The following is a 24,166-nucleotide window of genomic DNA, read 5'->3' on the forward strand; positions in this document are numbered from 1 at the left end:
ATAAATTCTCAGCAGGAGAATGGCATGCTTTGATAATGGGCTGGAATTCTGAAAAATAGATAGGTGGAAAGACAAAATGTGATGGCACTTATACTGTCTGACTAACAATCCACTGTCTGTTGTATGACAAATATCTTGCATTGCCTACATTCCATGTTTAACCAGGCAATTGATTTGTTTAGGTTTTGAAAGGAAATCAGCCTTTAAAGAGCTGCCAAGTTAAAAGAGAGGTATTCTATATTTCCAAATAGTTATTCTTGTAAAAACAATTGACCTGGGTCCAGATAGTAGAGTTTGTTTCTCACAACAGGGCTTTCCAGGCTCGTCCTTTCCACTTGTATCTCCAAAACTCTGTAGCTGTGAGTTGAGCAGCCCTGTGATTTGGAGAGGAATGGAGAGGGGAAGCTGGAACAGAGAATCAGTAGAAATTAGAGCTTCTCAATACTTTTGTCCACATAATTGCCATCTGTTAAAGTCCTTCAGATTTCAGTCACTGGCTATAGTATAGTCTTTACAAGTATTTAGCTACTGAGCATATGTAGAGTTAATTAAGTATTAGCATAGGTGAAGTAGTAACCCTCTTTACAAGTAACTTTGGCATCCCCCCCAAAGCAGTACAACGTCATTTGGTGGACATTGCTCAATTGATCAAAATTAGCTAAAGCTTTGTCATGGCTTTTCATAAGCTTCATGGGAGGGTGGTATAGAAATATAATTAACTAGGGGCAAAGCCCGTTGTATCCAAGAATACAACGGGCGCTAGAGCTTGGCAGTGGGAAGAGGAAGGGGAGGAGTTGTCCAGTCTGTAAGGGCATGGGGTTGAATGTGTGTGTTGTGTGGGAGGTTGTGGTGGCATGGTGGCAAATGAGGGTATGGAGATATGGGTGTCAAGAACCTGTGGTGTGGAATGTTCGTTGAGTGTGGGACAGGACTGACCTTTGGGAATTTTGGCATAGTGGTTACAGATGAGCTTTCCAGACCCATGTCCTCAGATATGTGAAGGGAAAATCAGACTGGAGACTCTTCTTAGGGGAATTAGGCCACATTCACCGAAATGCCCCTCTGCCCTAATACACGTGGGGTAGTCACAGTACACAGGTGTCCACCCTGTTCCTTCTTTTCCATTTTTTTAGTGTTGATAAAATTTTATGTGCCCACATGCTTCTTTCATGGTTGCTCCTTAGAAGAACGGATTTTTGTACCCTATTGCTTACTACCCAAAGGAGTCTCAAAGCGGTTTACAAACACCTTTTCCCCACAATAGTCAACCTGTGAGGGATGTGGGGTTGTGAGAGATCTAAGAGGACTGGAAATGGGCTGCAGTGACCCAGCAGGCCTCAGGTGTCTCAAAGCATTTTCCAATCATCTGCCCTTTCTCTACCCATAGCAGACTCCCCATGAGGGAGGTGGGGTAGCAAGCTTCACAGGGGAACTGGTAATGCTAAGAGGAAGACTCTCGGTACAAAGCAGTCTTCACCTTTGTAAGGTTTTTTATACTGTTTTTTTTATTTGCCAGGCCAAGGTTATTTGCTAGGCCAATAAGACATTTCAGTTACCATGTGTCTCCAGACATTTACTTGTTCTCTGTTTACAGTTTCAGGCTGCAAATATTTATTTAGATCTTCCTGCACTTTCCAGACTCATAGGACTGATGCTGGTCTGCCTGTCTATGCCCCAGAATACAAACAGTTGCTGGTAAAGGCTGGCCATAACCCATAGGCCAGGAGGGACAGCCCTGCACCACTCCCTACCAACTGCAGGCAAAAATGTCTCCTTTGAAGGCTGGACTCTGAGGCATTGTACGATTTTGAAGTCCCACCTCCAAACCTCCAGGAATATTTCCGTCCCAGGGGTACCCAACCTCCAGGTGGGGCCTGGAGAGGTCCTGGAATTACAGCTCACCTGCAGAGTATAAAGATTTCTCCCCAGGCAGAAAGGGCTACTTTGGACAGGGATGTGGTAGAGAAGAAACATTTAAGGCCTCCCACACAGGTTGTTGTTGAATTGAAAGACTTGAGGCCTACTGCACAGGGTTGTTGTGCAGATGAAACAGGAGACAAAAGAGCCAGTTTCTTCTGCAGAATAATGCTGTGCAGTGACCTCAAATCTGCAGAGAGTTGCAAAGAAGAAAGACACATGGCTTGGCTGTGTCTAACCTCCGGACAGAGTAGTATTTTAAGTGAGAAGGGGCTTTTCTGTGGCCTCCCTGTCAGCCAACTGTTTGGCAAAAGGGATAAGTCCCCCCCTCAAAAGGAAGGCCCTCAGGCTCCCCTGCGTTGCTCTCTGAAGGAAAAGGCCTCCCTCCCCTCAGTCAGGGTCTGTCAGAGGCTCCTTCGCAGCAGGCCTGAAAAGGGGGGGGGGAGCATACTCTGCAGCCTCCTGCCAGCTCTGTCAGGGTTCTGAGGCAATTTGCAGTTGGACTTGACAGTTAGGACAGCCTTGGGGCGAAAAAGGGCTGGCGCAGCCTCTGTTCTCATCCCCCTTGGCAACTCTGCTGACCTCCTCTCCCTGCGGTGGTCAGGAGCAGACTGGCAGCCAGACTGGGCTGGGTGAATGGAATTTTGGTCTGTCCTGGTGAGGAGCCAATTGGAAGGCGCTTCGCACGCCTCCCCATTGGCCCCTTGGCCCTTGAGTGGCACTTGGAGGGGCGAATCAGGAGTCACTTCACGGCTCCTGATTCACCCCTCTGAGTTTTTATCACAGACAGAGCCCGCCCTAACTTTGGGGCTTTAACCGCAGGAGCGGTTAAAGACAAATAAATGAGTGAGTGAGTGAGTGAGTGAGTGAGTGAGTGAGTGAGTGAGTGAGTGAGTGAGTGAATGAATGAATGAATGAATGAATGAATGAATGAATGAATGAATGAATGAATGAATGAATGAATGAATGAAAAAGGGGAAGGTAGACATTAACAGTGGCATAGAAAATTTAATTTCATCTGGAATATTTTGCTCAGGGCTGTAACTGGACTTCAGCTCTTAGGATAAAATACTGATGCCATCCCTTAACCTGTAGGTATAGATTAGTCATATACCTAATTCCAAACTGAAATCAGTAGATCCACAAAATAGCTTGGACAGTTAGGGGGGATTTCTCTATAAACTTGAAAGATGTCCAAGGTTTGCACTAAAATCTGAAATCTAAAACGAAAAAGTATGAATTAAAACTCCCTCAAATAATAGAAATGCCACCTTTAGCTTTATGGAGGGGGGTGGGATAACTACTGAGTTCTCAGTGGCCATTTTTGAAGTTGCTGAGCAACTAGTACAGTATCACCAAGCCTTCTAAACCTTGAATTCTACAAAGCTGTAACAGGAGTCTTTGTAGGCCAAAAGAGCAAAGTCCCCTGTCATACTTCTTGACACTCTGGGGACAGGCCCAGCTGTGATCAAAGGAGATTCACAACCTGCACAGCTTCACCCAGCCCAGTGGTGGTGGCTTCTGTGCAACAACGCCTCACTCAGCGGACCCCACACAACTGAGCATAGCACAGGGGCAGCTGCTGTGCCTGGTTTGGGCCAGTGGCTGTCATGCAACATCATCTGGTCTGACAATGGTACCACACAAGTGAGCCAGACTTTTCATAGAGAGTGGCTGTCTGCCAGGGGTAGGAAAGCAGGAAAAGTTGTAGGCATGGGGGCAGATAAAAGTAGATTGTCCAGTAGATGTGGGAGAGAAGGAAGCCAGAAAGGGATAAAGGGTTTGAAGAGCTGCCGGGAGAGACAGTGGCTTGCAAGAGAAAATGAAATGCATCCTGCTAAACTACCCTTGTCTTTTTATAAACCAGACATTTCCAAATCTACATTAGCTTAATAGTACTGTTGTCTAATAGCTTTAGTTATATAACTGTTACTATTTGGAGCTATAACAATGACGTAACTGTCAAGATAGGAGAATGCCACAGCAAAGACTTACCTTAATCTGCCTTTGCAGCCCAGAGCTAGAAAGCTAGAGGAAGTGGCAATGCAATCCTCTGACTGTACGGTCAAGAACTATGAGCAGGGCCAGCAAGCATCAGGGGCTGACCTGGCACATGGGGGTGGAAGAGAGAACTACAGGCTCTCCCACAAGCTATTCCTTCCCACCTCCTTCTCTCTTTAAACTTCAGAATGTAGCTGCCAGGTTTCTGAATGAAACGTCATGATCATATAATCATATCATATTATTCCAATTATGTGGCTAGCCATTAGTCTGTACATCCAATTTAAGGAATTGGTGTTAACCTCCAAAGCCCTTAAAATTATCAGACCTTCATACCTATGTGTGAGACAAAGCACCACTGATAACTCACAAGGGTTAATGTGAATCATAGAGTTGGAAGGGGCCATACAGGCCATTTAGTCCAACTCCCTGCTCAACGCAGGATCAGCCCTAAGCATCCTAAAGCATCCAAGAAAAGTGTGTATCCAACCTTTGCTTGAAGACTGCCAGTGAGGGGGAGCTCACCACCTCCTTAGGCAGCCTATTCCACTGCTGAACTACTCTGACTGTGAAAATGTTTTTCCTGATATCTAGCCTATATCGTTGTACTTGTAGTTTAAACCCATTACTGCGTGTCCTTTCCTCTGCAGCCAGTGGGAACAGCATCCTGCCCTCCTCCAAATGACAACCTTTCAAATATGTCCCCTCTCAACCTCCTTTTCTCCAGGCTGAACATTCCCAAGTCCCTCAACCTATCTTCATAGGGCTTGGTCCGTTGGCCCCATGATGACAGGTATTCCACCTGTTCCCTTCAAACCTCTCTGCAGTTGGGGAGGCATTTAAAGGGAGTGAGTAGGATGCATGCAGGGAGAAATATCAACAACCTCAGATATGCAGATGATACCACTCTAATGGCAGAAAGTGAAGAGGAACTAAAGAGCCTGTTGATGCGGGTGAAGGAGGAGAGTGCAAAAGTTGGCTTGAAACTCAACATCAAGAAAACAAAGATCATGGCATCCGGCCCTCTCAATTCATGGCAAATAGATGGGGAAGAAATGGAGATAGTGACAGATTTTATTTTCCTGGGCTCCAAGATCACTGCAGATGGGGACTGCAGCAAAGAAATTAAAAGACGCTTGCTCCTGGGGAGGAAAGCTATGGCAAATCTAGACAGCATCCTAAAAAGCAGAGACATCACCCTGCCAACAAAAGTGCGTTTAGTCAAGGCTATGGTATTCCCAGTTGCAATGTATGGCTGCGAAAGTTGGACCATTAGGAAGGCCGAGCGTCAAAGAATTGAGGCTTTTGAACTCTGGTGCTGGAGAAGACTCTTGCGAGTCCCTTGGACTGCAAGGCGAACAAACCGGTCAGTCCTAGAGGAGATCAGCCCTGACTGCTCTTTAGAAGGCCAGATCCTGAAGATGAAACTCAAATACTTTGGCCACCTCATGAGAAGGAAGGACTCCCTGGAGAAGAGCCTAATGCTGGGAGCGATCGAGGGCAAAAGAAGAAGGGGACGACAGAGAATGAGGTGGCTGGATGGAGTCACTGTAGCAGTAGGTGCAAACTTAAATGGACTCCGGGGAATGGTAGAGGACAGGAAGGCCTGGAGGATCATTGTCCATGGGGTCGCGACTTCGCACATAACAACAACAGGATGCATGTCATCAGCTGTTTGGCATGCTAGCCGCTTCCTTTAAATACTCACCCCACCATCATAGACAGGTGGGTGATCATTTAAAGGGGACTGCCATTACCCCAGATAGCTGATGATGACAGAGCCCTGCCCATTATCTTTAAAGGGGGCCAGTGGGGCTCCTGTCATTATCAACGGTTAGATTCAGGCTTCCCCACACACACACCGCCTTCTCAGGCACTGTCTGAGAAAGTATAGGGGATGCATTTAAATGGGCCGAATTGTGATTGAATTGCTGGAGAAGACACTTGCGAGTCCCTTGGAAGGTGATTCCATACTAACTGAATCAGAAGTACCATATCATAACACCCAGAGCCTCTTGTGGCACAGGGTGGTAAGGCAGCCGACATGCTGTCTGAAGCTCTGACCATGAGGCTGGGAGTTCGATCCCAGCAGCCGGCTCAAGGTTAACTCAGCCTTCCATTCTTCTGAGGTCAGTAAAATGAGTACCCAGCTTGCATGCTGGGGTCTAAAACTGTAATGACTGGGGAAGGAAATGGCAAACCACCCTGTATTGAGTCTGCCAAGAAAACGCTAGGGTCAGACATGACTTGGTGCTTGCACAGGGGATACCTTTACCTTTACCTTTACCTTTACCTTTACCTTTACCTTTACCATAACACCCATACAAAAATTTGTGATGGAACATGTTTTGTTATTCTCCTCTTTGCAGGACAACTAAAACAAGACTTTTACAAGACATGAATATGGGGAAGGGGATAATGATGTCCTCAAGAATATACTTGCCTTGTGTGCTGCTATATAACCTGCTGTTCTGTTGGTTCAGTCAAGTTTTTATCAGAGCCTGAGACATAGAAAAGTAGAGAACAAGTCAATCAAACAACCCAAGACTATGCATATTAAAACAGACTGAGTGCCCCAATGTGAAGCTGCTTGATTGAGCATTGCAGTGTCAACCATGTCTTCCTTCTGATGCTAAAAGTAATGTACATAGACAGAGTGACAATCAGAGTACAGCCTCCCATCAGCTGTAATTAATCTTTTGGTTAACAAAAAGACTCGAAAGCCTCTCATCAGCCTCTTCAGAAGTCGGAGGGATCCTGCTTTTTGATGTTTGTATTCTGAGTAAAATTGTCCCCACCAGTTCTAACAAATTGAAACACCAGGCTAATTATGGCAGCTAATGAAGTGTGTGGAATGGTCACAGCTTGTTGTGAAACTGTTCCTTCAGCTCGGATTAGAGTTTCATCAATCACTTTTTTAAACTGATCCAGAATTACTTCTGCCTGGTGCTTGGCATTTTTAATGCTGCTTCTGTAATTGGTTTTTTCCCCAAAGCTTAGGCCACTTTTTGAAATACTACATCAAGAATAGGATACACAAACTCCAGTTTATATATAAAAAGAATTCATTATACCTTCTGTCAACTGATAGAGTGGTAGAAAGCTAATAAAAGGAGCACAAATATAAAATTTGATATACTGCTTTTAATTCAGTTAAAGGTAGCAATAAAGCCTATACACATACATGCATATGAATTGCTACTGCTGGGGGATAGATGCAAGCCATGAGACATGGCATGTGGGCTGGGTGGCTTTGATCCCTTTAAATTGAATGTGTGAATTGGATTGGATCATATTCTGCAAAATTTGACATGATTTGTTGGTTCTCCAAATGCCAAGCTAACTTCAAAATAGCTTAGAAAGTTCAGACTATGGACTCTTTAGGTAAGATCTATGAAGAGATGTAGGAATCTCTATTATGTATCTGATTTTACCTTTATTGTCTTAAAATGGGAAGTAACACTTGCACAATTGTTAGGGCAACACTCAATTCCAAAGTGTGCCAATGTTCAGCTTTATGGTAATTCCTTGGAAGTTATTTCTAAATATTAAGCACCAAGTCAGATGTAATTATTATATAAATACAATGTCTTCATAAGATTATTATATAAATACAATAGGATCATGCAGCTATTTATTTAGTTATTCATTTAGAATATTTCTGTGCTGCCTTTTCAGAGTACTGCTTATAGTGACTTACAATTAAAGTCACCACAGTATTAAAAGCAAATTATTGCACACAGCATAACTTTAAATATCCATAAAACAGTTTAAAAGCCTGGGTAAAAAGATGTGTTTTTGGTCTAGCTACTAAAACAAGGTGGATGCTGGGCAAGTCATCAGGGGGAGTGCATTCCAAAGGCAAGGTGCCACCTCGCAATATGCCTTCTCTTGTTGTGGCCTATCTCACCGACTTTCTTTTGTGCTGTTTTGCTAAGTATCAAAAAGTATCTCCTGCTATGGGTACTCTTTGGCAGTTATTGTAAATATATTCCAATGTCATCTCTCCCCACCCCCCACCCCTTTTGCTCACACAGTCTTGACCTCTGTTGCTGGTTAATCCTGTGGGCTGTAAGCAAACCCATATGACTTTGTAAATGACATTACATCTCAGTGGTTGACATCATAGCAACGCAGCCACCTAAACAAAATCATGTCAGTCAAGGGGCGGTGAGTAAAGAAAAAGAAGGGAAATATTGCTGAAGTGAAGCACCTTCCAGGGAAACAAAAGAACAAGTAACACCATCAAAAAAGTTTGGTTTTTTTCACCAATTATGCAGTCAAGCATACAGTGTCATACAGCGTCGCAATGAAGAATGAAATGGAAACGAATGTTTTCAGATGAAAGAAAGAAAAAAGTGTGAGAAGATCCAAATCATTCTTAAGAAAAAAACTTACAATATTAAAATAACATTACAGTACATTACTCCAGCAATTTGTTATCAGAATATTCTTCAGAAAAGAGAAGGAGTTCTAGAAGTTCTACATTTTAAATACTCGCTCTACGTGGACCTACCCTTGTCCTTGATCCGGAAACTTCAGCTAGTGCAAAATACAGCTGTGAGGGTCCTCACTGGCACACCTTGGAGAGCCCACATCCAGCCTGTGCTGAGGCAGCTGCATTGGTTGCCAGTTGCTGTCTGGATCCGGTTCAAGGTTTTGGTTTTAACCTTTAAGGCAGTGGTCCCCAACCTGCGGGCCGTGGCCCGGTGCCGGGCCGCGAAGGCCATGGCGCCGGGCCGCGGCTCCCTCTCCCCGCCCCCCCCCCCGCAGTAAAAAACTTCCCAGGCCGCAAGCTTGCGGCCCGGGAAGCTTCTTACTGCAGGAGGGCGGGGAGAGGGAATCAGGGCCGGCCGCGCCCATGTGGGTGCGGTTCGATGCGCGGGCGCGGCCCGTGGGTGCAGCCCGATGCATGGGCGTGGCCCGCGATTGCAGTCCGGTGCGTGGGCGCGGCCCGTGGGCATGGCCCGTTGCGTGGGCGCGGCCCGCTGGCACGGGCAATGCGTGGGCGTGGCCCGCGTGGGGCGTGGCCCGCACGGGGCGTGGCCCGCGCGGGCCGCGGCCCGCGGCCCGATGCCCTGCCGGTCCCCAACCTCAGAAAGGTTGGGGACCACTGCTTTAAGGCTTTATGTGGGTTGGGACCCACATACCTGAGGGACCGCCTTTCGACCTATGTACCCCGCAGGGCCTTATGCTCTGTGGGGGGAAATCTATTGGTCATTCCCAGACCCAGAGAAGCACATCTAGCCTCAATCAGGGCCAGGGCTTTTTCTGTCCTGACCCCTACCTGGTGGAATGAGCTCATGGGTGAGCTACGGGCTCTGCGGGCCCTGTCAGCGTTCCGCAGGGCCTGTAAAATGGAGCTCTTCCGCCTAGTCTATAGTTGAGGATAGTACTGGCGAGGAAGAACATTGCCCCCCCCCTATTACCCTCCATCCCCTAACGCCCTTAATTGGGTAGGGGGAGAGTGGCATTTTCCGCCGTGTTGGGTATTTTTTTAAGTTTTTTAGTGGGAGTTTTAATGGGGGATTTTAAGACTACTGTTACCTGCCATGAGCCTGTAGGGAGTGGCGGGAAATAAATCGAATGATGATGATGATGATGATGAAAGAAATACTATTAGCAACCCTGACATCACTTTACATGAAGATGACTAGGGGTGGGCACGAACCTGAAAAATGGAGATTTGTGGGGGGGCATCGAGGGTCGGATTGCAACTTATTATGGGAGCAGTTGCATCACAAGGTGATATTTCAAGGGCTTGGAAGATGCTGATAGGAGTACTTTCTGTGGGTCTGTGGCGAATTGGGTATTTTTCTATATAGAAAATGAAAATTGTATACCAGGTTGAGACTAAAAGTACAGCTTGTTTGTTTTTTTATTTAAAAATCTTCAAACAAAACATAACAAAGTGCCATACAAAGTTATATCCCTGAAGAAGCAGAAATGTAATGACAGGCAGACTCCTATCCATATGGTTATGAAAGAAACCACTAAACAATGTTATCTCAATACTGCATGGCATCCTTTCATTTGAAAAAAAGTATTTTCAAAGACTTGCTGGATGAATGCTTCAGAGGGCAGATCACCCTGTACAAACCACTGGGACTTTTTTACACTTTCATCTATTATTAATATGTACCAGAATCCTCTCCTTCCCTCTCTCTCTCTCTCTCTCTAATGAGAGAGAGCCAGTTTGGTTTAGTAGTTAGGAGTATGGACTTCTAAGCTGGCATGCCGGGTTTGATTCTGCACTCCCCCACATGCAGCCAGCTGGGTGACCTTGGGCTCCCCACAGCCCTGATAAAACTGTTCTGACCATGCAGTGATATCAGGGCTCTCTCAGCCTCACCCACCTCACGGGGTGTCTGTTGTGGGGAGAGGAAAGGGAAGGTGACTGTAAGACACTTTGAGCCTCCTTCGGGTAGAGAAAAGCAGCATATAAGAATCAACTCTTCTTCTTCATCTTCTTCTTCTCCTCCCCCCCCCCCCCCCACTGGTGTATGTGCATGCACGGTGGGGGTGGAAATCCAAACAATCTCTAATGTAAGTTTATTCAGTATTGAATACTTTGGGATTTTACAGTTGCTAAAACAACATTATGTATTAGAATTTTTTCCATGCAGTATTAAATAAAAATTGCTTATATATAGTTAATGAGCAGTTTGTTGTAGTCTTTTGAACTGAAATGTACAACCATTTCAAATTGACTGCTCACTTCCAGACTTTTTTTCTCTACTGAGACTCGTAGAATCATAGAGTTGGTAGGGGCCATATAGGCCATCTAGTCCAACACCCTGCTCAGTTCAGGATCAGCCTAAAACATCCATGGTAACTACCTGTCCAACCTCTTCTTAAAGACTGCCATTGAGGGGGAGCTCACCACCTCCTTAGGCATCTGATTTCACTGCTGAATTACTCTATGAACATTTTTCCTGCTATCTAACCAGTACTGTTCTACATGTAATTTAAAGCCATTTCTACAGGTCCTATCCTCTACTGCCAATAGAAACCGCTCCCTGCACTCCTCTCAGTGAAAAGCTTTCAAATACTTAAAGAGAGCAATCATGTTCCCTCTCAATCTCCTCTTCTCCAGAGTGAACATTCCCAAGTCTCAGCCTTTCCTCACAAAGCTTGGTCCCTAGGACCTGATAATCCTCGTCACTCTCCTCTGCATCCTCTAGTGACGTCTCCAGAACTGCACACAGTACTACAGGTGTGGTCTGACCAATGCAGTATACAGTGGGACTATGACATTCTGCAATTTTGTCTCTTGATATGGCCCAATACTGCATCCACCTTCTTTATTACTGCAATACCATTTGCTCATATTTAGCTTTCAGTCCACAAATGCCCCAAGATCTCTTTCACATGCAGTGCTTCAAATGATTTCCAATGCTTGCCTGTTTTGGGCAGGAACTTTGAAAGGAGAACTAGCATATACTTTAGTGGCCGAATATTTGTATGTTATTCTTCCATTGGATCCATCTTGTGTAAATCCTATTGATTGCTATTATTGTCATTTGTTTCTATAGGAGGTTTGAACAAGTATAGTGCTTTAGAATCATAGAATCATAGAATCATAGAGTTGGAAGGGGCCATACAGGCCATCTAGTCCAACCCCCTGCTCAACGCAGGATTAGCCCTAAGCATCCTAAAGCATCCAAGAAAAGTGTGTATCCAACCTTTGCTTGAAGACTTCCAGTGAGGGGGAGCTCACCAACTCCTTAGGCAGCCTATTCCACTGCTGAACTACTCTGTGAAAAACTTTTTCCTGATATCTAGCCTATATCGTTGTACTTGAAGTTTAAACCCATTACTGCGTGTCCTCTCCTCTGCAGCGAGCAGAAACAGCATCCTGCCCTCCTCCAAGTGACAACCTTTCAAATACTTAAAGAGGGCTATCATGTCCCCTCTCAACCTCCTTTTCTCCAGGCTGAACATTCCCAAGTCCCTCAACCTATCTTCATAGGGCTTGGTCCCTTGGCCCCAGATCATCTTCGTCGCTCTCCTCTGTACCCTTTCAATTTTATCTACGTCCTTCTTGAAGTGAGGCCTCCAGAACTGCACACAGTACTCCAGGTGTGGTCTGACCAGTGCCGTATACAATGGGACTATGACATCTTGTGATTTTGATGTGATGCCTCTGTTGATAGAGCCCAAAATGGCATTTGCCTTTTTTTACCGCTGCATCACACTGCCTGCTCATGTTTAGTTTACAATCCACAAGTACCCCAAGGTCTCGTTCACACACAGTGCTACCTAGAAGCGTATCCCCCATCCAGTAGGCATGCTTTTCATTTTTCTGACCCAGATGCATAACTTTACACTTATCTTTATTAAATTGCATCTTGTTCTCATTTGCCCATTTTTCCATTGTGTTCAGATAACGTTGAACTCTGTCTCTATCTTCCGGAGTATTTGCCAGTCCTCCCAATTTGGTGTCATCTGCAAACTTGATGAGTAGTCCCTCCACCCCCTCATCTAGATCATTAATAAATATGTTAAAAAGTACCGGGCCAAGCACCGAGCCCTGAGGTACCCCGCTACTCACCTCTCTCCAGTCTGCTGAAACACCATTGACAACAACTCTTTGAGTGCGGTTCTCTAACCAATTCCCTATCCACCTAACTATCTGAAAATCCAGATTGCAGTCCTTCAACTTATCCATCAGAACATCATGGGGAACCTTGTCAAAAGCTTTACTAAAATCCAAGTAAATGACATCAACCGAATTTCCCCGATCCAACAAACCTGTTACTTGGTCAAAAAAAGAAACTAGGTTGGTCTGGCAGGACCTGTTGGAGACAAATCCATGCTGACTTCCTTGGATCACCAAATTGTCCTCCAGATGTTTGCAGATCACTCCCTTTAATATCTGCTCCATTATCTTCCCCACAACAGAGGTCAGACTCACTGGTCTGTAGTTTCCTGGGTCATCCTTCCTCCCTTTTTTGAAGATCGGAATAACGTTTGCTCTTTTCCAGTCCTCCGGGACATCTCCAGTCCTTAAATAGGTTCCGAAGATGATGGACAAGGGCTGTGCAAGTTCTCTGGAAAGTTCTTTGAGTACTCTCGGGTGCATTTCATCTGGACCAGGGGATTTGAACACATCCAGTGCAGCTAAATGCCTCTCGACAACCTCTCTATCCATGTTAACCTGCCACCCAGACACTATCCTTTGGCTACAGCCATCTCTAGATGTGCCTAAACACTTTGACCTGTGGGAAAAAACTGATGTAAAATAGGCACTAAGCCTTTCTGCTTTCTCTGCATCTTTCGTTAGAGTTTGTCCATCTGCACCCAACAGTGGGCCTATTGCCTCCTTGACTTTACGTTTGATCCTCACATAACTGAAAAATCTTTTCTTGTTACAATGGGCTTCCCTGGCCAATCTTAGCTCACTCTCAGCTTTGGCCTTTCTGATGATTGATCTACAGTGCCTAGTAACCTGTAGGTACTCTTCTTTAGAGCTCTGTCCTTCCTTCCATTTCCTGAACATTTTCCTTTTCTTTCTTAGTTCCTCTTGAAGTTCTCTGTTCATCCAAATAGGCTTCTTAGAGCTCCTGCAGTGTTTTCGTATTTCTGGAATAGTCATTGATTGAGCATGCAATAGCTCTTGTTTGAGTAGCGCCCACCCTTCACATGCTCCCTTCCCTTTCAGCATTCTCGTCCATGGTATGACACTCATCATGTCTCTGAGTTTATTAAAGTTTGCCCTACGAAAATCCAACATCCGCGTCTGGCTACAAGCTTCCTTGGCTCCCCATCTCAAAAGGAATTCTATGAGGACATGGTCACTTCCCCCTAGGGTCCCCACTTCCTTCACCTCATCCACCAACTCTTGCCTGTTGGTCAGTATTAACACATTCTGTTAACTTTGCAATGTGCATGATAGTGACAGCCAGCAGTATAACTTGAAAGGTTAAACCATTTAGTTTGGGTTGGAGTCCATCATTCTGTATCACTGGAGATGGTACAGTCCTGTACTGGCACAAGAGTTTCTTGCATTGTCCAAAGGCTCCTTGTAATTATTATTACATTAAATTACTTGGCAACTCTCTTTTCTTCAGACTTAAGATGAACTGTTATTATACATTTATCAATAATCCCACATCATGTAGATGGCATCTTCTTGTAAAAATTTATTAGTTACTGGTGTATTTTCATATTTGACCGATATCATTGGTAAATTGCAAATCATTGAAGCTGAAGCTGTAGAACATCTAGTCTTTTCCTGTGAAGTACTTTTAGAAATTGACTAGCACTAAACTGAAGCTTGAATTACAAGAGCCAATAAATTCCAAATACCAATGCCACAATTTCAACTACACATTTGTTTTTTAGCTTTTATTCAGTAAAGTTCAAGGGTATCCAAGTATGAAATAGCTTGTGAGAAAATTCACATCAGTGTCTTAATTTAATTTAACTGTAATAAAGGCTATATTAGTTCCAAAAATAGAATATTATCTTTGGCAATTTTGGCCAAATACAGATATTAGGCATGTTCAGAAACTGCAAGAACAAAACTAATAGTACTATTTTTATTTAGAGTCAGATGTAAGAGTAATGGGAGGAAGCATTCTGTGCCATACCTGCATATTTTTATAGAAATGGGTACCCCAACTTGTCCTGGGTACCCCAAGATACCCCCAGACTGGTAGTATTAAAGTTGGAAGGAACCTTGAAGGTAATCTAATCCAGTTTCCTGTTCAGTGCAGGCATATACAGTTCAGTTAGAATGACCAGAAGATCAAGATTTAGTGCCTGTAAAAATACAGTGTTTGAGATAACTTTGTTCCTATAAAGGTATCCCCTGTGCAAGCACCGAGTCATGTCTGACCCTTGGGGTGACGCCCTCCAGAGTTTTCATGACATACTCAATACAGGGTGGCCTTGCCAGTGCCTTCCCCAGTCATTACCGTTTACCCCCCAGCAAGCTGGGTACTCATTTTAAAGACCTCGGAAGGATGGAAAGCAGAGTCAACCTTGAGCTGGCTGCTGGGATCGAACTTCCAACCTCATGGACAGACAGCTTCAGGCAGCAATTCTGCCGCTTACCACTCTGCGCCACAAGAGGCTGCCTTTGTTCCTATATTACTCTTTAAATCTAGAGACCATCTCCTGTACAGTGTAAATGGACACTGGAAACCAAGGGTGAATATAGTGTTCATTGCCTGGGTTCAATATGCATCTGAAGCAAATCAGTCCCATCCCAAGACCCCTTGTGGAAGTAAATAGTCAGACTTACTGTTTCCCTTTGATACTCTCTAGGGACAGTCTAATAGTGCTCATGTGGACCACTTATAAAAGGACAATCAGTTAAGAAAATATTCAAGCTCAGAAGCAGTAATTATAAATCTTTATTCTTTTTCATTTTGATTCTATGTTTGATTCCAACTTCATGATTTATAACACTGTCATAAGCATGTGTTTGCTGGTTCTTAAGAGGTTTGGTCAACCTTTAAGTACGCTTATAATGAAATGTTTGTTGCATAAATTAAACAGCAATTAATACTTTTCCCATCTCTGTTTGAAAGATAAGATATCAAAATCATGTTGTTAGTAGACTTCTGACTGTGAGAATAATTTCCTTGTGTTTGTACAGCATATTAGAATATGCTTTCTGCCATTAAACATCAAGTAGAAGAAATAGGATGATGAAAAGATCATACAAAAGAACATTAGATTGTCTTATGAGGGCCAGCAGTATCATTTATATTTTAAGAACTAATGATAAGTTGATTCAAAGAGTCCTTATAAAGCCATTAAAATAAGCTGAAAATCACCCTCCATTTTAGTCAGTTAGCCTCTTTGGGGGAGGAGAGTCAGCATTGCTTGCATTTGGTAGAGGTAATTAGCCAATGAGCTAAACATTGTCTTCAGAGGCATTCCTCAATGAAAAATACTGTGAAATTCCACTGCAGAAAACCTTTTGGCTAAATTTGCAGTTAAGAAAGATGTATGGCTTCATGTGAATTGGGGAACAATATGGTAGACATCTGACTATAAATTGTAACTGGCTATTTAACCTCATTCAAGAGCTAAATAGAAGCCAATGTTTTTCATTCTACAACGTAGGCAGGAAGGATAAAGTTTCTATCTTTAGTTCTTTAATTACCTGAGTTTATTATATACCTTTTTTTTCCTTAAGTTTTTAGCTGCCTGGTGGCCCTTTTTGGTCACAAAGATGAGATTTCTTGTCGGTGAGAGTTTCTTGCATTTATTATAATGGCGGGAAGCAATTCCTTCACATAAGCAGATCAAGATATTTCACTTAATTGCATGAAAAATTCTTGCAAGTGGAGAAATTCCATCTCCACATCAAAGCTCTGCACTTATAAGTCAAATGGGATCCTAAGTAGGATCTGTTAATTTTTTCCTCTGCCCCTCGGTTTGGATTGACCTGGGCCAAGTAGAGTGAACATGTTGGGGAATAAAAATCCCAAAAATGCCTTATAGCAGATGGCCAAATAGATCTCCTCTCCTCCCTTCAGAGTCTTGTGGGATTAACTGGTCATTTCTGCTCTAAGCAGGAAGTTTTGGGCTCCTCTCAATGGGCCAAGAGAGGTTCTCTATTTTTCCTGTTTCACACAGCTTTGGTGAAAGGAGGGCCTATGGAAAGTCAATTTTTGCTGGTGAGACCCTGGTTGGACTTGGCAGGATTGACAGACCAGGTGTTTTGTCAATATCTGTAAAACTGAAGCCAGGGTAGATCTGCCCAAACATTGGCCAACTTGTTGGGAAGCATGTAACTAACTTTCAGCAGTTAAAGCTAAACCTCCGTTTGACAGAAAAAGATTTCTCTGGTGTCTTTAGTTTGGGTGTTTTGTAGTAATCATAGGAACATTATGGAACAAAAATGCATCATTGCAACTAAAGTAACGGTGTGCATGTGCTATTTTGTAATTCCACAGTGTGCAATGGTGAGGAATGTATCTGTGATTTGTGCATGTTAATTAAGAATTCCTTCCCCACAACGGATAGTATGTTCTTAGACCATAAAATAATATCCAGCATTCTAGATTATTTTTGTAGAATTATACCCAAGAAACAGTTATCTTGGCCATTGGAAATAATTGTTAGTCAAGATTAATATCCCATCACATTTCTCTAGATAGTTCTTGTGAGCAATGCTACTTAAGTTGTCTGAATGTACTAGTGGGAATTGAAAATTATAGTATGAACCCCTTTCACTAGCTGAAATATTTTAAATCCGTTTCACTGAGGCCAGTATTGGTGTCAATGTACTTTGTGTGAAAAGTGCAATAGAAGCATTAGTATTTGACAGCCCTTGTTGAAATAAGTGAAATTAATGGAGCTCTTTTCATATACGACAAGGCCATGGCACCCCTTTCATGCTGCTTACAGACACAGAAAAGTCAATACTTTTTTATTACTTGACGCTGACCTACATTCTGCACTACAAGTGCCAGGCCCACTAATTGGTTTCAGTTGTGAGGAAAGTTTGCCCCAAAGAAACATTGGAGCAGATAAATCAATCTTTTTTAGGGTAGCTTAGTGGTTTTGAGCACTTGAAATGACATTTGTGTTGTATTGACAGAAGCAACTGTTACACTCATTTTGTCATGTCAGAAGCACTTGTACTAGTTGAAAGTGTTAACCAGTAGTAATACGTTTATGAAGGGAGTCCTTCTTTGCTGGATCAACATTTTACTTTAATAGCTGACCACCGTGTTTGCTTGTTCTCTCTCTTTCTCTCTCTCAAATAGCATTGCATGACCATTAAAAGGTTATGGAACATCTTGTGGTTTCTCATTTCAAAGCTCTAATTTTGCCATTACGGGCATCAGAACTTCAGGGAAGAGTTAAATGGAGGGAGCCATATTTGCCCATTGATTTTTAAGCAGAACATTTCACTGAGTCGTTCACAAATACCTATGCTCTGAAGATGCCTTATTCAAAATACAATGTAGATAGAATTTCACAGTCATCATTTAGAGCATTACATATCTTTCTATTAGCATTTATGTCTGCAATCCGATATGTAAAGATATTTTGGATAAAACTCAAAATTATAAATTTAGGAAGCATCTATAAGTATTCTATGCATGATTTTAAGATTGTACATCCTGTTTTTGAATCACAGAAACAAACGAAATATGCTATGTTATTCTATGTTGTATGAGTCAGGAAGTAATCTTGATAACGTGGTTTATTGTGTTAGAGCCACATGCCATGCTCAAATAGTGACAGAACTGAATACTGGAAACCAATCATAAAAAAAATGACAAGTTATCTTTAGTAGTCTGGTGGAGGCAAGGGTTGAGGAAGGAGCACCTAATTTAAAGCACACCTGCTGAAGCCTCTCATCAAAAGAATCCCCAGTTTTCAACAAGAGTGGACTGGGGATCCAATTCTGTGGGTACCATCCTCCATTATGCCCAATGAGGAAAAAATAGCAAGGTAACACAAGCCCAGTAGAATGGCCCAAAGTATCCCTGCAGTGGAAGTGAGGGGAGGCATTTCTGCAAGGCCAGCCCAGCTACAGGACCAGTGCAATACTGCTCAGCAGAACCAGTGCCACTATGGTAGTGCCAGCTCAATAGGACAAGTTCACAACAGAGAATCTCTGGAATATTTATTTATTTAGTTATTTATTATATTTATATACCACTCTCCCTGAAGACTCAGCGCAGTTCACATAAAACAGAAATGATACAGATAACTCAGTTTAACAATAATACAGTTATAATAGCAAGCCACATAGTAGAACAATAGAATAATACGGAGAACATTAAATTAACACATACTGATAGCCCAGTGGGTTGGATGGAACTGTAGTGGGTGCCATAGAAGGGCAACTCAGGGGGAGGGCCCATGGGAAGTGGTAGTTCAGGTTGACCTCAACCAAATGTCTGATGGAGGAGCTCCCTTTTGCAGGCCCTGTGGAACTGTTCGAGTTCCTTTATGGCCCTGATCTCCTCTGGGAGTTCATTCCACCAGGTGGGGACCAGGATGGAGAAAGCTCTGGCCCTAGTTGAGGTCAAGCGAGCTTCCTTGGGGTCAGAGATCACCAGGCAGATGGAAGTAGAAGAGTATAAGGCTCTTTGGGTTTTAAGCAGAGAGGCGTTCCCTCAGGTACACTGGGCCCAGATCGCATATGGCCTTAAGTCTGATACAGAATTCAACTGAAGGCCAGTGCAGCTGCTGGAGGATGGGCTGGATGTGGGACCTCCGAGGACCCTGGCAGCCACAAAACTACTGCCCAGCAGCAGAACCTAGTGCACAATTAGTGCCCAGCAGAAGAACCCAGTGCTCCATTGTAGCAAACAGCAGACCCATGTAGAGTGTAGTGCGTCTCAAGGTCACTGTGGCAAGTATGCATGTGGCCGGATTAGTTTAGCCAAGGCAAGGAGCCATCTTCTGGGCTAAATAAGGATGGAATAAAGTGTGTGTGTGTTTGTTTTGCAGCTTCCTTAACTTGCTTCATAAAATAGAACCCCTAGGCTCTTAACTTGACTCAGAAGTGGTCAGCTGAACCACATCAAATATTACTTATGAATTTACGCGTTGAACTAAATTGTAGACATGTAATTTCTTATAAATTCCTATGCTGCAGCATGGTACAAGTGTTAGCCAATAAGGCCTCTAATTCAGACATTCATATCAGCCTCAAATGGCAGAGCAAACTCTGCTGTATGAGGTAATGGTTAGTGCTGAGTTACCCAGTTTCAGCACAACATTCATATATGGATATTTATATATATATGGATACACTTTCTACACATTAGCAGTATGTCTGATTGCCTTATGAGATATGAGGTCTGGCCTAGGTATAGGCAGATACAACTGCTGGCTCTGAGATCTGATCCAGTTGTTTAAATACTCAGCTGTGAGTGTGTAATGAAATAGCTTTTAAACAACAAGATAAACAGTACGGCTGCCAACCTAAAGTAATCTTACGCTGAGGGAGTGAATGGCACCGCACTCTCCCTCTTTGTCATGTTGACTTGAATTTGAAGCTAGGCTTGGGCTTAGTTCCAGCTCAAGAAGCCTTTCACTTCAAAGGCACCTAAATTGTCCCAAGGAGCTAATTCTGGCAGCCAGTTGTTATTGTCTGGCAAGTCATCCTAATAGCAAAAGCCGTCTGCTCTCTCAAATCAGTGCTTATTTCAGGGGTCAGAAATGACCAGTCCTTGTTTTTTCCTGGCAAGAGGGATGGGGGCAGAAGTGCACTGGTCAAGCTGTTTTTCTGATCAAATTTCTCTTTTTGTCTTCCTAATAAGCTAATTATCGTTTGCTGTCCCCTTTCTCCATCCCACAGTAATAAACAGTCAATACTGAACAGCTGACAATTGTAGTCTATGGATGCAGGATAAAGAGAGCTGTGCACAGTGGTGTGCTCAAATGAGGGGTCGTGCCTTAGGCTGCCTTCACCTGTCACCTCTCTCCTTCACCTGGAGCAGCTGATGCTTCTTCCCTTTTTATCCCCCCCCCCAGTCTCTTTAAGCACTATGCAGCAAGCCATGCATGCACTTGCACAGTACAACGCAAAACAAGCTGTGTTGTGTTTAAAGATAAGTGAGGGAGGAATATTCATTGCTCAGCTTTCTGAGCAAAGATGGACAAGAGAAGGCAACATGGTGAATGGGATGCAGTAATTTTCAGGAGTTTTTAAGTTGAAAACTGATCAGAGAATCTGACCAGTTACCAGTATAGCTGACCTCAAATGAACCCATTTCCCCCCAGCTTTTTTGCAGGTACATGTGGCTTTACCAAATAGGTGGCAAGGATTAAAAGGCTGCAGAGAGACTTTCAGTTTTCCTCTAGGTTCTTTTGTGCCTTTTTCTCTGGTTTCAAGGAGAACAGGAGGTAGGAAGAAGAAGCATCTCTGCAGCCCAATGGGCAGTCTAAGAATCTAATAAAATAAATAAATAAAAGCACTTTAGGAGAAGCTGTAGTGCTTTTGAGCCAGCCATTGCACTGCTTTTCGCATTGCATTGCAGGTTTGCAACTTGCAAAGTTCGTGGCTTCAAATGTACTTGCAGTGGCAATTTGGCAAATAGGATTTCAGGTAAGGAGCAACACTGCTCTTTAGCCAATTACAAAGCTTTGTTTTTTTAAAACAATGTCTTCTGTTTATGGGCAAAGAGCATAAAAACAAAGGTATAGCTGAGCCAGTCTGTATTACTGAGAGAAGTCTGGAGAAGATGGAGGACATGGAGGATCAGTAGATACAAGAAGAATACCTCCTGCAGTCTATTAGTTAAGGATTGAGAAGCCAAGCCACTATTTATGTCCTGAAATTTTGTTAATCCTGCTCAAGAAAGTAATGAAAGGCAGTGTTTGTACCTGAATCCTGTTCAGCAGGAATTACTGAGAATTTTTCTCTGGTTTACCAAGGACTAGAAATAAACAGAGCTCATAATTTTTTATTAAGAGCTTGTATTATTGTATTTATTGTATTTATTGTTATATTTATTCCTTGCCTCTCATGACAATGTCTCCCTGAGGTGGCTTGCAAGATAAAACCATAAAACAATATATCCCATAAAATCCTATAAAAACAAAAGTAACAATATCCCACAGTAATAAAATAATAATCCCCCCAACCCAACTCTACTGATCCCAACCAAGGAACAGTATCCTGATCTTAATATAACTCTGGGATGTTCAAATAGGGCGGGACCCCCAGATCAAAACTCTGGTCAACCTTCCCCCCCCCCCCCGGGCCTCAACCAAATGCCTGGCAAAATAACTCAGTCTTGCAGGCCCTGTGGAACTTAGATAGCTCCATGAGAGCACTAAGCTCTTTTGGGAGCTCATTCCACCAGGTTGGGGCCAAGGCCAAAAAGGTCCTGGCCCTGATCGAGGCCAGGCGGATAACCTAGGAGCCCGGGACAACCAGCAGATTCCTACCCACAGAGCGGAGAGCCCTGTGGGGGGCATAATCTGATGAGCAGTCCCTCAGATAAGTAGGACCCAGGCTTCATATAGCCTTAAAGGTTAAAACCAAAACCTTGAACTTGATCCGGAAGCAGACCGGTAACCACTGTAGTTGTCTCAACACTGGCTGAATGTGGACCTTCCAAGAAGTCCTAGTAAGGACCCTGGCAGCCGTATTCTATACCAGCTGAAGTTTCTGGGTCAAAGACAAGGGTAAGCCCATGTAGAGCAAGTTACAGAAGTCCAGTCTGAAAATGACCATTGCATGGATCACTGTGGCCAAGTGGTCTGAGGACAGGTAGGGCGCTAGTAGCCTAGCTTGGTGCAGGTGGAAAAATGTCATGCAGGCTACCTTCACGATCTAAGCCTCCATAGTAAGTGAGGCATCGAAGATTACCCCCAAATTCCTGGTGACTTGTGCAGGTGTTAGTTGCACCCTGTCCAGGCATGGGAGGTGTGCTTCCTGTTCCTGCCCCCTTCTACTCAGTCAACTGGACCTCCATCTTGGAGGGGCTGAGTTTCAGATGACTCTGACTGAGCCATCCAGCCACTGCTTCCAAACAACTGGCAAATGTTTCCGGGGAGAAGTAACCTTTTAAGCAAGTGGAACTATGTTAAGTAGATTCCTCTATTGTTTGTACTTCACTATATATCCAATGCATTGACTGCTGAATAAATGGAATGCAAGCTAGCAGAAAAATTGTCTAATAGAAACTCAGGGCAATTATATAGAGTTCCAGTTAGCAATGTAGTTGGAATCTGTGTCATAATTAACATTAGTATATCCATTAGTATTCGAAGTACTTTCTATTCATTCATTCATTCACTCATTTATAATTCAACTTCTATCCCACCACTCTTGTGACATTAACACAACAATCCAGTAAGAGGCTAATATTATTAGCACCAGTTGCAAATGGAAGACTGATTCTGCAATCCTCAAGCAGAGGTACACCAGTTTAAGCCCACTGACGTTAATGAATTTAAAAGGGTGAAACTGTGCTTAGGAGCAAAGTGCAAGTGGCTTGTTTATGGCCACCTTGTGAATTGTGGTATACATGAGATTTGTACCTGTGACCACATGAATCATAGTTCATTCTTATACTGCACCAGATCCTGGTCTTAAAGGAACAAAAGTATAAATTATAATAACAATAAATGTTATCTGGCCTAAATAGAAAGCCCATAGAGACAAATATGTTTTGAACTGTGTAGAGGATTAATCCTGATGTTTTTAAAAACATTGCTTTAGTCTTTCCTAATTTTTCTTTCTGATGCATAATTCATACTTTTATGCACCCTTACCATATGTGTGTGCATACACATGTGTGCATGAGTAATACGGATATTTTATGCATTGGAGAACACAAAAATTAGGAAGAAAGGCAGAACAATTTTGGATCTCTTTTGGATCTCTTGAGGTTATGGTGTCCCACACTGCCTGCTAAGAATGTCTGTTCTACCAATTATCTACTGTTCATAACTTTTCAGTAGCATGTGTGCACACCAAAAACATATGTGGGTTTTCATTCAGTCTCATCAGTTCTCCTCCTTACCAGAACCCCCTATCCAACATGGCTTCTGTACGTGCAGGTCTCACAATCCCCAGCATAAGCTTTTTGAGTGGACAAAGTGGAACCTTCCTCTCTTTTTCCCCAGCAGAAAATCTGTTGGGATGGACGTCATCATGTGTAGCCGTAAATCATGCAGCCAGTTGAGATTCTATGAGGGAACTTGATTACATTTTTCATGTCTATGCACACTGAATTTTTTTTACATATATACTCATTTTAAAATGTCATTGTTCTCTTTTAGTGCTTGCACACACACCCATTGGGTGGGGTAGAAAACTGGTTTCCAACAGTACATAGAATATCTGAGAAGACATACCGTCTGACCCAGGCTGCAGTCAGTATAATGTAAGACATTTCAATCTACTTAATGTTCTCAATTTGTTTTATTTTTTGTTTTCTCTAGGACTTCATAACTGCAATACCATCGATTCATCTGTTCGAAAAGTTTGGAAAAACCTATTCCAGAGCTGGAGAAATAGTGTAAAATATTATTTCCTAATTAACTGTATAACATGTTTAAAGCTAATAATAAATTGTTTTTGAAAATATAGAAGGAAAAGAATTATTCATGATTACTCTGCTGTAGATTTATGATTTTTTTTACTGACAGACAGATTCAGTGTTCCACGTAGTTTTATCTTTCTGGGTGAATTACTCTTGAGCAATTAATGTATCAGGCTGCCTCCTGAATTACCTTGACCATAAGCTGTGGGCATTTTTTGTTATGAAAATTAGAAAAACATCAATGGAAACAGGACTCTAGA

The 24,166-nt window shown here is 43.0% G+C and overlaps 1 protein-coding gene across 1 annotated transcript in view; it reads left to right on the top strand.

Moving 5' to 3' along the window:
- SPATA17 (spermatogenesis associated 17) overlaps positions 1-23,949 on the top strand; it is a 114,153-nt gene extending 90,204 nt beyond the window's left edge. Inside the window, 1 exon segment of the mRNA XM_077339602.1 lies at positions 23,806-23,949. Within this exon segment, the coding sequence (XP_077195717.1) occupies positions 23,806-23,886 (81 nt within the window). The 3' untranslated portion in view covers positions 23,887-23,949.
- Positions 23,950-24,166: the final 217 nt, after the last annotated feature.

The sequence above is a fragment of the Paroedura picta genome, chromosome 1 (assembly GCF_049243985.1).
Source record: "Paroedura picta isolate Pp20150507F chromosome 1, Ppicta_v3.0, whole genome shotgun sequence".
NCBI lineage: Eukaryota > Metazoa > Chordata > Lepidosauria > Squamata > Gekkonidae > Paroedura > Paroedura picta.